The sequence below is a fragment of the Coenobita brevimanus genome, chromosome 70 (genome assembly GCF_032717465.1).
Source record: "Coenobita brevimanus isolate Jiangsu-jjx chromosome 70, ASM3271746v2, whole genome shotgun sequence".
NCBI classification, from domain to species: domain Eukaryota; kingdom Metazoa; phylum Arthropoda; class Malacostraca; order Decapoda; family Coenobitidae; genus Coenobita; species Coenobita brevimanus.
In genome coordinates, this window is record NC_137023.1 from 56,400,111 (window position 1) to 56,415,110 (window position 15,000).

The window sequence follows — 15,000 nt, forward strand, 5'->3', positions numbered from 1 at the left end:
ACCCACCGCTGCCGGAAAAAAAGTCTACGGGATTTACACGCTAGATTTTGAGAATTTTTTAACACCTTGGCGCCTTTTTGGGTTTATTCCTTCATATATTCAGACGATTTTATTCATGTTGGGAAGGGCCTCCAGTAGTCAAAATTTTGTTTATGAAGGCTTTATCTAACCAAAACAGCTCGGAAAAAAATCTCAAGAAAAATACAATCGTTTGACTGTAGCAAACAATGAAATATAAACCACTGTACTCAAGGGATCAACAAAAGAAGATGGACGAGGGTTTTGGCGAAGTCTTAATTATTACAGATATTTCAAGATTAAATTTAAAGTGCTTAATTCTCGTATCTTATGCTTCCGAAAATTCTTATGAACGTATTCTGGTTTCTTTGGGACGTCTCTCAACACTTCCCCGTCAGCGATTTATTTTTCCACTACGTCTTATTATCCCTTTTGTATTTTAGTGATGCAAGGTTGGTCGAGAGAGAGAGAGAGAGAGAGAGAGAGAGAGAGAGAGAGAGAGAGAGAGAGAGAGAGAATTAAAGTATCATATGCAAAGTTAGGTCCTCAAGAAATAAATACCACGAAATATTCAATTCAATTTTTTTTATTAACGAAAATAAAGATGACAGATGAACCCTTCAGTACGTCTTTAAGTGGTTTATTTTTGCCATCACCACACGATTATATTTACCTTAAGACAATCCCCAGGTAAAGAAGCTAAAGAAGGATATAGCTAGGTGAAGAGAATCATGAATAAAATAATAATAATAATAATAATAGTAGTAGTAGTAGTAGTAGTAGTAGTAGTAAAAATAAATGAATGTTATAGGATTGAAGAGAGAAAAAAATTCGCTGACAACCTGTAATATACCTTTTTCACTTTAAGTTGGCCTAAAAATGCCACCTGTCTATTTTCAGTGCTCACTTGTAACAATAAATTAGCACTAGAATACGAAGCTAGTCACGAAGAAGAGCTTTGTGCTATGGAAAGGATAGGGAGCTACACTTATTTTCTGGCACCGAGCTACGTGAAATAAGCTTGCAAAAGGACGAAACTCTGGGCCAAGTTAGAGTGAAAGGAGTATAGAAGGCTGAGTGTACTTGTCACCTAGGTGGGCCGTTACCTGGACAATGGTGCTGTGTCGCCTTATTCACAACGCATCGCTAAAGAATTAATTATTATTTATTTTAAGGTTAACGTAGGCTTCGTGAACGCATTTTATTATTTTTATTAACTCACTGTAATGAAGGTTGCATGTGACCCCCCCCCAAAAAAAAAAAAGTAAACAGAATATAATAATTTTCGAGTTGACAATTATAAAAAGAAAAAAAAAACTGTCACCATGCTAAAGGAGTTAAATATATCCAATAAGGTCTATGTCTTGTCCTAACAGAGCTTAATTTTCGACCTAACCTCCCAGCTAACACTTGTACCATACGCTCGTTCATTTAACCATTTTACAGTGTCTTATATCTATTCTTTCCTCCTCCAGACGACTTTATTCAGCTTAGAAGAGACGCCCTCGTATTGAAAGGGTCATAGAGTAATTCACCTCACTGCTCCCTGCTCTGAAAATTTTCATCAAGGTGACCCAAAGTCTGTACTACCATGAAACACAGAAATGAAAAACTACAAGACTTCCTGAGTACAAAAGCATTCATTATTCATCCCCCGTGCGACCTTGTGGCGAGGGAAGGTGTGAAGTGAAGGGATGAGAGGTGAAAAGAGAGAGGTGAAGGGCTGAAAACTAAGATGGAGGAAAGTGAAAGAGTGAAAAGAGATAACTGAAGAAATAAAAACAGAAGAGGAGCAAAGTGAGATTTTTAAAAGTGAATGAGAGAGAATACTACTACTACTAAATAATAATAATAAAAATGATAATAATAATAATAATAATAATAATAATAGTAATAATAATAATGTGATTAGAAATGCGTGAGGTTAAACATTATGAAGGAGAAATTTGACTGATTATAATGTAAAAAGGAGGGAAGGTAAATAAAAGGAGAATAGTGATTGAGTGAAGAAATAAAAAATAAAAAAGGCAGCCTAATAAACGTACGCAAACTGCAAAGGGGATGCACTAAACTGCAGAGCTCAGTACTATAAACCGTAGACCATAAAGAGCAGGGCTTACGACTATAAACCACAGGACTTAAAACTATAATCTGTAGGACTCAAGACCATAACCTGCAGGGGCTCGAAAATATAAACTGCAGGACTCGAAACTATAAACCGCAGGGACTAAAAACTACCCGCAGAGCTCAACCCATAAACGGCAAGGAGTACACACTATAACAGAAGGTCTTTAAATTACACACTGCAAGGATGAGAAAATACGCTATATAAACTGCAAGGCTAACTATAGACTACAGGACTATAAACACTAAACTGCAAGACACTAAGCTATAAACTGTAAGGGGTAGGCACTATAAAGCTCTGTAAATCGCCATAAAACGCTCGCAATCTATAAAGCGCATATCTTAAGGCTATAAACTACAGTGGCTCAACACCTGTATATAGTAGCTGCCAATCTCACCTGCGTGGCATCAGAGTAGGGCGTGGGTGAGGTGTCGTCGATGATCAGGGACCCGAAGGTGGCGCCGGAGGAAAGGGGATGCTCCACTGGCACCTCCTGTAGGCCCTGGGGCAGCATCGTGGCGGGGGTGGTGTGGTGGGTGGTGGGTGGAGTCTGGTACGTGGTAGAAGGGTTTTGGTAGGTGGCAGGGGGACTTTGGTAGGTGGGGGGTGGGTTCTGGTAGGTATTAGATGGGTTTTGGTAGCTGATGTGGTTTGCGGTGGCAGGTGGATAGGTTGATGTCGTTGGTTGTTGTTGGTAGCTGGTGGGTGGTTGTTCGTAGCTGGTAGATGGATTTTGGTAATTCGTGAGTGGTTCCTGGTAGACGGCCTGGTTGATCCTGACGGTGGTGGGGGACTGGTAGCTGAAGTGGCCGAAGGGGTGGTGGTCGACGGGGAGAGGCCGCGGGGGCACTGGGGTCGTTATAAGGGATGCCACAGTGCCACTACCCCGCCCACCTGCCTCGGGGCACTGTATGGCACTGCTTGTCACTGGCACCGACGGGGGACTGGGGGGGGGGACACTTGTAGGCTGAAGAGTGCGGTTATCTAGCTCGTACAGACGTAGAGGGCCACTTCTGGGATTGGGGAGGACAGTTATCTAGCTCATGCAGACTTGGAGCATTTGTTCTCTCGTTCACTTATATAGTTCTGGACAGCACGTATTTTCAGCCTAGCGTTGGAGAGCACGGTTTTCTAGCTGTTACAGACATAGAGACTCATTCAGTCCTGCAGAGTACGGTCATACAGATCATACAGTCCTAGAGAGTATTTTTTTTTAACTCATACTGACTTGAAGGCGATAACAATTTCTGCTCCTAGTCCAGGGAAGTATGACTATTCACTTCATACATTCCTGACAGAGTCCAGTTATTCACCCCAAGGCAGTCCTGAAGAGATCAATTTATTCACCTCAAAATAATCCTGAAGTCGCGATAATTATTCACTTCATACAGTCCTGGCACAGTCCGGATTACAGGTAACGTACACAGAATCACGAGTCCACCTTTAGAGCCCGGACTGCCTGCCTTCCCTCCAACACCCGACGCCACGTAACTCCTTCGGTGCCAAACGATGCGCCGAGCACCGACAGCACTTCCGTCGGCCCGAGGGATTGGGGAAAGAGATGTGACAGGTGCGGGGGGGAAATGTGACAGGTGTGCGGGAAGATGTGACGGGTGTGGGAAAAGTATACAGGCGTGGAAAGAGATGTGGCGGGTGTGGGAAGAAACTGACAGGTGTGACAGGAGATGTGATGAGACTTGGATACCTGGCAGGTGAGGGAATGAGCTGAGGCAGGTGTGGAAGGTGACGCTACAGGTATGGGAGGAATCTGACACGTGTAGAAAGAGATGTAACAGGTATGGGAGATCTGACAGGTGTGTGAATGAGCTGACAGGTAGGGAGGGAGATGTGACAGGTGTGACAAGAATTTTACAGGTAAGGGGAAAATTCGACAGGTGTGGGAGTTATGACAGGTGTGTATGGGAGAATCTGACGGGTGTGGGATGGCGTGTGGAGACCTCAAGTGGCGTAGGTAGGACGGCGCGGGAGAGAGGGAGAGGGAGGAGAGAGAGAGGCGGGGAGGGAGGGAGGGAGGCCTAGTAGACAGCTGGTCCTCTGGCACCCTCGCCTCACCACCGCCACGGCACCCACTGGCACTGGCACCCTTCACCGACACACCTACTACACACCAACATCACTTCCTTCACAGATTCCAAGTGTATAAATTCCAGTATTCGTATAATTTCCAGTATTTATATTCCCCCAAATTATTATTTTCAGTTCGCACTCAAGCACAATTCATACCGGGCGCTATTGACACGGCGGCGGTATGATAGGCACGGGTGACAGGTGCTCCCGGTAGTATTGGACTAGGGTGCCACCTGTGCGAGAGCGAGGGTGTGTGTGTGAGTGTATGTGGAGGAGCGGGAGGAGGTGCGACCCGCGTGAGGGTGTGTGTTACACTGGGCATGAGGAATCAGAACACATGGCTTTCGAGCATCGCTTACCTCGACCTTTGTTGGTGAGGTGGACTAGCGCTGCTCTGCCTGGCGAAGGAGGGCCGTCTCACCCTTATACAGCATTTTTCATTGCCCCTCCCCCTTCCCAAATTCCATCTATAACTCAGTTATTCGAATAATATTCTCTAAATATACGTACAGACAACCGAATGGTCCAGGACAGACTTGAGTTGCCGTGGTTTATTATCGTGAGTAAACAACTTTGCAACTTCACGTAGCATACCAAGGGAAATCCGGTGCCTTTGTGGTGACAGTCGTATCCTCACACGAATTTAGTGCTTTGTCCTGACTAAGTAGCGAGAGCAAGCCCTCCTATCACTTAATATAGGCAAAACAACCCCTATAAACCCCCCAAAAGTAAGGTTTAAACGTAAAATAGGAAAAACTTGAGCGGTGCTGCGAAAAATCACGCACCGAGATCCCTGCGTCCCTCGCGTCCTAATTGGTGGAGCGGGGATCGTGACGCAATACCCGGCAGCCAATCAGAGGGCGGTTCGGGACAACAAGGGAGTGGGCGGCATCTTACCAGAGTCCATAAAACCCACTGACGATTCATGGACTTTCTTCTTCCTCTTCTTCCTTAAGTCTTCTTCAGTATTCTTTTCCCATCGCGCGCGGTTTAGATTTCAAGTCAATACGCTCGTGGATCAATAAATTCCCTCTTATTCTCCCTCAGTCGAATCGCTGAAGACAATTCCTTTCCCCTACCATGTTTACAACCCCCCTTCCCCATCTCCTCTCTCCCCACCCTTCCCCCTAACATGTATTTCCGAACCCATATGTGTAAAATAGAGGACGGTAAGCGACCCATATATCGCCATCTAATCAGGGAATAAGCAGGGAGAAAATAAATAGAGGGGCGAGGGGCAGGGAAAAAACATAGGATAACGGGGGAAAAACTCGACAAGCAGGAAGCATGTAGGAATAATTATTGACATGTTGATGATGAAGAGGAAATGCGCGAACTGTGAAAGACTTGATAAGGGAAAGAGGAGATGAGAGGCGATATGACACAGGAGAGAGAGAGAGAGAGAGAGAGAGAGAGAGAGAGAGAGAGAGAGAGAGAGAGAGAGAGAGAGAGCAGCATAAGTGAGGAAAAATGAGAATAACTTAACATGGAAAGGGAAGCGAACCGTCTCCCCTCTCATTTATCTCCCCTTCTCTTCCATTCTTCCTTCCCTTTCTTCTTCTTCTCCTTCCCCTTCTTCCCCTCTCCCCTTCCCGAAGTAAAATGCTCGCTCCCCTTCCTCTCTCTCTCTCTCTCTCTCTCTCTCTCTCTGCATATATATATATATATATATATATATATATATATATATATATATATATATATATATATATGTCTGCTTGTCTGATTTTCTTTTATATCGTCACTACCTCCATTTTTCAGCATCTCTCTCTCTCTCTCTCTCTCTCTCTCTCTCTCTCTCTCTCTCGGTCCCTCCCCTTCATTGCTTCTTTATCCTGGCTCCCTCAGTCATTCATTCTTCAACCCTTCCTTCCTTCCGTCATGATTATTTATTTTTCATCCCTCAGTTCTTCATCTTCTTCATCTTCACCTTTCGTCTCCGCACCAGCTTCCTTCCGCCTTTCCTTCCTCCTCTCCTGCTCCCTTCTCACCCTTCTCTCTCACCCTTTCTTTCACTCTTCTTTCACTCTTTCTCCCTCACTTCCCTCCTCACCCTTCACTCTCCTCCCTCACCCTCCCTTACTTCCTCCCTCACCCTTCACTCTCCTCCTTCGGTTTTCCCTTTCACACTTCCTCCCTCACCTATCACTGTTTCCCTCCCCCTTCACCCACACCCTCATCCTCATCCTCACCCTCATCCTCACCCTCACCCTCACCCTCACCCTCACTCTCACCCTAATATGCAAACATGACACTCTTAAGCATCTCTAGCGTTAATCTCTCTTCCCTCACCGTTCATACTCTCACCTCTCACACACTCTTTCAATTTCCCTCTCACTCTCATCACACTCTCACTCTGATCTCACACTTTCACTCTACCATCACACTCTCACCTCTCACTCTAGCCTCACACTGCCACCTCATACTGCAATACTGTCACTTCTCACTCCTCCCTCACACTCATTTCACTCTACCTCACTTTCACACTGTCATCTCTCACGCAAACCTCACTTTCACACTATCCCCAAACTGTCACCTTTGTAATCACTCACATACTCACCTCTCATCACCTTACCTCTCTCACTCACCCTAACCTCTCATCACACTCACTCACCCTATTTTCACATTTTTCACTCTTACACTCTCACCCTTCACCCTAACGCTTCCTACGCACAATGATACGCATGTTTTATCGAAAGAACCCATTTAGTTACGCATATTTTTTAGTGATGGCTTGGTTATTGTGGATATTATTGCGTTTATTATAATTATTACCATTATCGTCATCATTATCATCATAATCAGCATTATAATTTTCATCATCATCATCAGTGTTGTTGTTGTTGTTGTTATTATTATTATTATTATTGTCATTATTATTATTATTATTATTATTATTATTATTATCATTATTACTATTATTATTATTATTATTATTATTATTATTATTATTATTATATTATTATTTTGTAACTGGCACATGTTCAGTACCTATCAGACCTGCTTAACGAAATACTCTCTCTCTCTCTCTCTTTCTCTCTCTCTCTCTCTCTCTCTCTCTCTCTCCTTAACAACCCGTGACCCGGATCTTATCTCGGGTGACATATATTATCAGCGGGTCGTGGCGGGTATCGCTATGAGGCCTTCATTTACCCTCCCCCCCTCCCCTTCACACCCCCTCCTCTCCTCCTCCCCCCTCCCCTTCACACCTCATTCCCCTCGCCCTCTCCCCGAAGCCTTTTACCCCCTCGCCTTTCACACCCCCTTCCATCCAGTTCAATCTCCCTCCCTCACCTCCTCCATGTCTTCCCTTCTTCTGCCACTCCTTCAGGTTCTCACAGGAGGAGGGCTGCGACAGACGGCCGTATTCTAGATGGCAAGGGAGGGGTCGCAATGTCTCTTCCTTAACGATTTATTTTTCATTTCGCATCTTTTTTCATTGTGTGTTATTAATATGGCTTCAACTTCGACATGGTAGCGTCAGTAATATAGAAGAAAATACTGAGGGGTGAAATGTAGACTAAATAGGTGAAAAAGAGGCGTTACGAAATTTTGAAAGCCATGTAGAATACGTCCCGAAAAATTACCATGTTTTATTCTTTTTTCTTCTCTCTCTTGTTTTTCCTTTCTTTCTTTCTTTTTATTTCTAGGGGGTGATTCTCTTCCCACGAACATACAACCAATTTTATATATTCCTCTTGCTTGCCTCTCCACCCCGCTTGGGAGACTCCTTTCCCTTTCCAAGTTGCTCCATCCATACACCAAGCCTGTTAATCGATCACTCTTCGGTCCACAAGCCAGTTAATTTCTCTCTTTATCCAATCCACAAACAAGTTAATTTCTCATTCTTTATCCGATCCACAAGCCAGTCAGTTTTCCACTCTTTATTCGATCCACAAGCCAGTTAATTAATCTCTTTATCCGATCCACAAACCAGTTAATTTCTCACTCTTTATCCGATCCACAAGCCAGTTATTTTCCAACTCTCTATCCGATCCACAAGACGCTTAATTTCCCACACTTTATCCAACGCAAACAACTGAATCGTCTAAAAGTTCCCCCTCTGTTTAGCACTATATACCTCAAGAATTCGTCCATTTCTCCTCCTCCTCTCCCTTCAAGCAACTCTACAGGCTCTCCGGAAATAGTGTGTCTCCGGTTGCTTCTGTCTCAACTTGTGACCTTCAGAAATCGTTCAAATTTCGCCAATGTACAGTTTCGGACATATCAATTCATTACGATACATTATGAAACAGTGAACGATGAGATTTGAAACCCAGGGATGAAGTCTGAGGAATCCTATAATTTTTCCAGAGTGCAATGCAAAGGTTTCAGAATTTTTAGGCTAAAAGTGTGGACTGATGTTACTCTCCGCAGCTGTACGAACTGTAGGTGTTGGATCTAATGCCTTTTTGTTGCCATTAAATTCTTTGTTTTTTCTTTCAGGTCCCTATAATACGTACATGTGGGAAAATAGGTTCATGTGTGTGTGTGTGTGTGTGTGTGTGTGTGTGTGTTTCCCTTTGTTGCATAAGCTTACCCTGTCACTTATATTCTTTGTTCCATTTTTTTTTATATTTCGGCTTCCTTCATCTTTACTACAATGTCTCCTCTTCTTCATCTTTCACATACACTCTTCCTTTCAACTCATCATCTCTTTATTTTCCCCCCCTTTCACTCACTTTCCACACCACTCTTCCATCACCTGTCTCCTTTATCATTATGTTGCCTCACTTCTCACTCCTTTCTTATATAATTTTCCCCTACTACTTTCACCCTTCACCCTACTACCACATCCTTCACTCTTCTTCATTCTTCAGTTTCATTCCCCATTCTCACCATCCTTCACGGCCATTCATCCTCTCCCTCATCCTTCATTCTTCACTCATATCTTTAAATGCCCTCTCTGTCCACACATTTCACTCTCTTTCATCTTCTCCATTGCGTTTTATCATTCATTCTCCTTCAGTGTCTTTCATCTCCTTCCCCACCCTTCACCTTTGTCCCTTATCGTTCACTCTCTAACTCTTCTCTGTCTTACATTCTCTTCTTCCTCATCCTTTACTATCTTTAATTTTGCACTCCTTACATTGTCTTCTTTTTACCATTCACTCTCATTTCTATATCCTTTACTCTCCTTCCACTTCCATCACTCTCCTTACCTCCTCCTTCCTTCCTCTCCCTCCACTCTCCCTACCTCTTCCCTCCTTCCTCTTCCTCCACTCTCCTCACCTCTTCTCCCTTTCCTCTCCCTCCACTCTCCTTACCTTTTCTCTCCTTTCTTTCCCTCCACTCTCCTCCTTCACCATTCACTCTCCCCTCCCCTCAAGACGCACTCAGCCACAAAACTCTAAGGTCAAATGAAGCCATCTTTCACAGCATAATCTCCTCACGATCTCTCTCCTCCCCAGGCTCCAGCTTTACTTTCACACCCACGCCTCTCTTAAGCTGAATAAAATCGTCTTAAGCTAGAATAAAAGCGTCTGGATGTAGAATAGCATCATCTGGAGGTAGAATAAACTCGCCTGGAGGTAGAAAAATCGTCTAGGGGTATGAAAAAATAGCCCGGAGGTAGTAAGAGTAAAAAATTGCGTCATTGGTGTTTATTTAACACTCTCGGGCTCCTGTGACTCACTCTCGTCTGAATGAAATCGCCCGCCGTCAGCTGGGATTAAATACTAGACTTGTCTCGGTCGTGAGGGGGGTTAATGATACCAATATTAACACTCTCGGGCTCCCATAACACACTCTCAGCTCAATAAAGGGGTTAATATGACATTCTTTATTTTTTTCTCCTGTGTTTATCCTTCTTATTCATCTTCTTTCTCCATATACGTCACGGAGAGGCCTTTATTAAGTGTCCTCTCTCTCTTTCTCTCTCTCTCTCTCTCATTTTTCGCCCCTCTCTCCATTCCCTGTCCATTTTTCCTCTCCACAATACTGTATATATATTTTTTTTCACATTTTTCTATTGCCTCATTCTATTCTTTTTTTCTGCTGTTTTTTTTCATCCTTTTTTTTTCTTTTTTCATTTTCTCTTCATTTCCTATTAATTTTTTCCTCTCTTTCGATTTTGTTTTCCGCTTTGGGTCTTTTTATATATTGTCTTTCTGTCCTTCTTTCTTGATATATATTTTTTCCTTTCTTATCTTGTTTCTTTCCTTATTTTCATTTTCATTTCCCTTTCCCTTTTCCCTTTCCCTCCATCAAAGTCTTCCCCTTGTCCTTCACATCTTCCTTTTCGTTTTAGTTATTTCCTATTTGCATCCTTCTCTCCTTTTGCTCCTCTTCCTTTCTCCTTTCCTCCTCCTTCCTTCCCTCTCCTTCTTTCCTTCCCTAATCTCCCTCCTTTTCCTCCTTCTCTCCTCTTATTCTTCTTCTCCCTCTCTCCTTTCCTCCTCCTTCCCTCCCTCTCCTTCCTTCCTTCCATAATCTCCCTCCTATTCCTCCTTCGTTCCTCTTGTTCTTACTCTCCCTTTCTCCTTTCCTCCTCCTTCCCTCCCTCTCCTTCCTTCCTTCTCTAATGTCCCTCCTTTTCCTCCTCATTTTTCTTCCTTCATTTTTCCTTTCCTCCACTCAGCATCTTATTCTCCCTCTCCTTCCTTGTCTCCTACATTTTAATTTTCCTTTTCTCCCTTTATCCTCCCTTTTTACTACCTCTTTGCTCCCTATCTAATCCTTATTTCCTCCCTTTTTTTCCCTTTTTCTTCCTATGTATTTTCTATTCAGCGTTTCCTCCCTTTCTAACCCCTTTCGCATTCCCCTTTCTTCCCTGTTGATTTCATTTCCCTTAATTTCTTCTTCCCTTTCTCTTCCCTTTTTATTCCATGTTATTCCCTTTCTATTTAATCTCATTCCATTTTTATTATTATCTTTTTATTCTCCCTTTATTTCTCTTTGTTCTTTTTAATCCCTTTCTATCCCCTTTTCACTCCCTTTATATTTTACTCTATTCCTTTCTCATTTCTTTTTTATCTCTCTCTCTCATTCCCTTCCAATCGTCTTTCAGCCATTTTGTTTGTTATCGTATTCCTTTCTTTGGCTTACTTTTTTCCTCATGGTTTTATTTTCTTCGTCTTAGTCTCTCCTTCTTTCGTCTCTTCCTCTCTCTTTCCTTCTTTCCTCCTTCATTTTTTCCTTCCCTCCTTCCTTCCGTTGGCCACCTCCTTCTTCTCTTTCCTCCCCCTTTTTCTCTGCATCCGTCCTTCCCTTTCATGCTTATTTCCATCCTTCCTTCTCTTTCCTCTTCTCCCTCTTTCTCTTTCTTTCCCTCCTCCTTCCTTCATTCCTTCCTTCTGCCACATCCCTTCACCTTTCCTTCCTTCCTTCTCGCACATTCCTCCTTCCCTCTCCATCCATCCATCCATTTCAGTACATGCATCACTTCCTTGTCTCTCCTCTCTCTTCCTCAGTCTTTACATTGTCTCCCTTCCTCCTTTCTTCCCTCCCTCCCTCCCTCCCTGCATTCATCCCTCACTCCATCCTTTTATCTATCCTTCCGTCTATCCATTCATCCATTCATTGTACAAGCAAGCATCTTTTTTTTTTTTATCTTTCCTTCAATCCTTCCTTTCCTCCCTCTCTTCAAAATATTTTCTTCCTTCCTTCCTTCCTTTCCTATCACCCTCTCTCCTTCCCTTCTTCCTTCCTTTCATCTCTGTCACCTCCCCTCCTTCCTTCATTCCTTCCCTGTCACCTCCCCTCCTTCCTTCTTTATCTTCTTCAAAAGTACTTCATTATTGCATATTTTTTTCTTCCTTTCTTTGCCATCCCTCCCTCCCTTCAAAATCCTTCCAACTTCTCTCCTATCTTTCCTCCCTTCCCTCCCTTTCCTTCCCTCCGTCCCTCCCTCCTTCTTTCCCTCCTTCCTCCTTCCTTCGAAATCCGCCCTTGTTTTCTTCCTTCCTTCTTTCCTTTCTTCATCCATCACTCATCATTACATTCTTCTATTCTTCCTTCTCTGTCACTCTAGCACCCTCCCTTCGTCAAAAATCCTCCCAGCCTTCTTTCCTTCTGCTTCCCTTCCCTCCCTCCCCTTCCTTCCTTCCTTCCCCCTGCTTCCCTTCCCTCCCTACCCCTCCTTCCTTCCTTCCTTCCTTCTGTTTCCCTTCCCCCTTCCTTCCTGTTGCTTCCCTTCCATTCCTTCCTTCCTCCTGCTTCCCTTCCCTCCCTCCCCCCCTTCCTGCCTTCCTTCCCCCTGCTTCCCTTCCCTCCCTCCCCCCTCTTTCCTTCCTTCCCCCTGCTTCCCTTCCCTCCCTCCCCCCCTTCCTGCCTTCCTCCTGCTTCCCTTCCCTCCCTCCCTCCCCCTCCCTCCTTCCTTCCTTCCTTCCCTCCTTGCCTGTCTCCTGGTGTGTGTAATAAATCCTGAAAATATAAGTTGTATTTATGTATGATCTGCGTCTGACCCCTTACTCTTTGGGCCAAATGGGTCGAGGGTGAAAGTAAGAGGGAGACGTGGAGGAGAAAGGGAGGAGGGAGAGGGAGAGAGGAGAGGAGGGAGGGAAGGAGGGGTGGGAACATGAAGGAAGGGAAGGGTGGGAAGTTTGGGAAGGTGAAATGTGGTAAGGTAGAAGGAAGATTAGAGGGAGACGTGGAGGAGAAAGGGAGGGAGAGGGAGAGAAGAATGATTAGGGAGGGAGGGAAGGAAGGAGGGATGGGAACATGAAGGAAGAGAGGGAGAGAAGGAAGGTAGGAAAGAGAGAGAGAGAGAGAGAGAGAGGAAAAAATAAAAGGGAGGAGGGAGGAGACTCACGAATTAGGTCGACGGAGAGATGGAGAGGAGGGAGGGAGGGGAAGGAGGGAAGGAAGGAGGGGAGAAGGGATGGAGGGAAGGACGGAGGGAAGAAGGGAGGGGTTAAGGAGGAAAGAAAGAAGGTGATTGGCCAGTTCTCTCTTCTTTTTCCCACCCCTTCCTCTTCCCTCCTTCCCTCCTTCCTTCCTTTCTTCCTTCCTTCCCTTTTGTACCCTTCTCTTCTTCTCCTCTCGTTTCTTCTCTCCCTTCACTTTTCCCACAACTCCCTCCCTCCTTCCTTCTTCCTCCCTCTTCTCTCCCTCCCTCTCTCCTTTATTCTTCCTTCTTTTATTTTTCACTTCCTTTATTTTCTTATTTCTTTACTTGGCAGCCGTACACCCTCCTCCCATCACTCCCTCCTCCCTCGCCCTTCTTTTTTCCTTCTCCCTTTTCCCTCCCTCTTTCTTTCCTTCCTACCTTCGTCCCTTCCTCCCTTCCTTCCTGTTCTGCCTTCCTTTACTCCTCCTTTTATTCCTTTCCTTCTTTCACTCCTCCCTCCTTCCTTCTTCCTCCTCTCTTTTTCTTTCCCTGTTTCACTCTCCTCTTTCTCTCCTCTCGTTTTACTCTCTCTCTCTCTCTCTCTCTCTCTCTCTCTCTCTCTCTCTCTCTCTCTCTCTCTCTTCTTATCTCCTTTCCCCCCTTCCTTCTTGCTCTTCCTTCCTTCTTCCTCCCTCCCTTCCTTTCTTTTTCTCTTCTCTCTTTCTTTTTTCCTATTTCCTTTCACACTCACCTCCTCTCTCATTCTCCTCAATTTTTTCCTCTCTCTTCTTTTCCCACTCATCTCTCCACTTTCCTCTCATCTCACTATCATCCCCCTCCATCTTTACCTCATTAATTTTTTCATTTCCTTTTTCCCTCTCATTTACTTCTTCCTTCTCCTTCCTCCTTTACTTCCTCCTTTTCCTTCCTCCTTTACTTCTTCCTTTTCCTTCCTCCTTTGCTTCCTCCTTTTCCTTCCTCCTTTACTTCCTTCTTCTCCTTCCTCCTTTAATTCTTCCATTTCCTTTCTCCTTTACTTCTTCTTTTTTCTTCCTCCTTTACTCCTCCCTTTTCCTTCCTCCTTTAATTCTTCCTTTTCCTCTCTCCTTCACTTCTTCATTCTCCTTTATTTTCCCCATTTTTTATTCTTCTCTCCATTCCTCCTTTCATCTCTTTTTCTTTCCTCTTTTCTTCCTCTTCTTCTTCCTATTTCTTCTTATTTCCCTCCAAACCTTCTCCTCCTCCTCTTGTTTTTCTTCCGCTTCTTTTTTCCATGATTTTTTTCCATTTACCCCTCCACTTTTCCTCTCCCTTCATTTATCTCCTAATTTTCCTTTTTCCTCATCGTTTTCATAATATATTTTCCAATGCATTTTTTTCCCTATCCCATCTCCCTTAGTTCCTCTTCTTTTTCCTTCCCTTTTTTCGTTCATTTTTCGATTTTTTCCTCTTCTCTCTCTCTCTCTCTCTCTCTCTCCCCAAAAAGACAAATGGTAATGGGAAAATAATAGCCTTTCCTGCCCCCTGGAAATGCATCAGAGGCTGTTGCTGTCTTGTGTGGCCTGGTAATAATAACAGTCACGAGAAACAACAGGCATCCGATAACCTCTCGTGTGTAGGTGTAGGTGTGGGTGTACAGGCGTGGGAAATAATCAATAAACACTGCCGAAGAAATGCTGGAATACACACACACACACACACACACACACACACACACACACACACACACACACACACACACACACGGGTATAAATATGATGTGCCTATTCGTACATGGCCAGTATGGGGAAGGGTTATTGATGGCATTCGCTCTCCCTCTGAAGAAAGGATTAGGTTTGTTATGAACCTTGTACTTACAGATAGTGCACAGGAAGCAGAAAAGGAAGAAGAAGATGAGGAATAAGACGAGGAGGAGGAGGAGGAGGAGGAGGAGGAGGAGGAAGGGGAAGAAGAAAAAGAAGAAGAGGAGGAGGAGGAAGAAAAGAAAGAAAGAAAAGA

General features: G+C 44.1%; 1 protein-coding gene across 1 annotated transcript in view; it reads right to left on the reverse strand.

Moving 5' to 3' along the window:
- LOC145406372 (uncharacterized) overlaps window positions 1-2,657 on the reverse strand; it is a 26,838-nt gene extending 24,181 nt beyond the window's left edge. Inside the window, exon 1 of the mRNA XM_080277536.1 lies at window positions 2,541-2,657. Coding sequence (XP_080133662.1) covers window positions 2,541-2,657 — 117 coding nt within the window. The remainder of the gene's footprint in view (window positions 1-2,540) is intronic.
- Window positions 2,658-15,000: the final 12,343 nt, after the last annotated feature.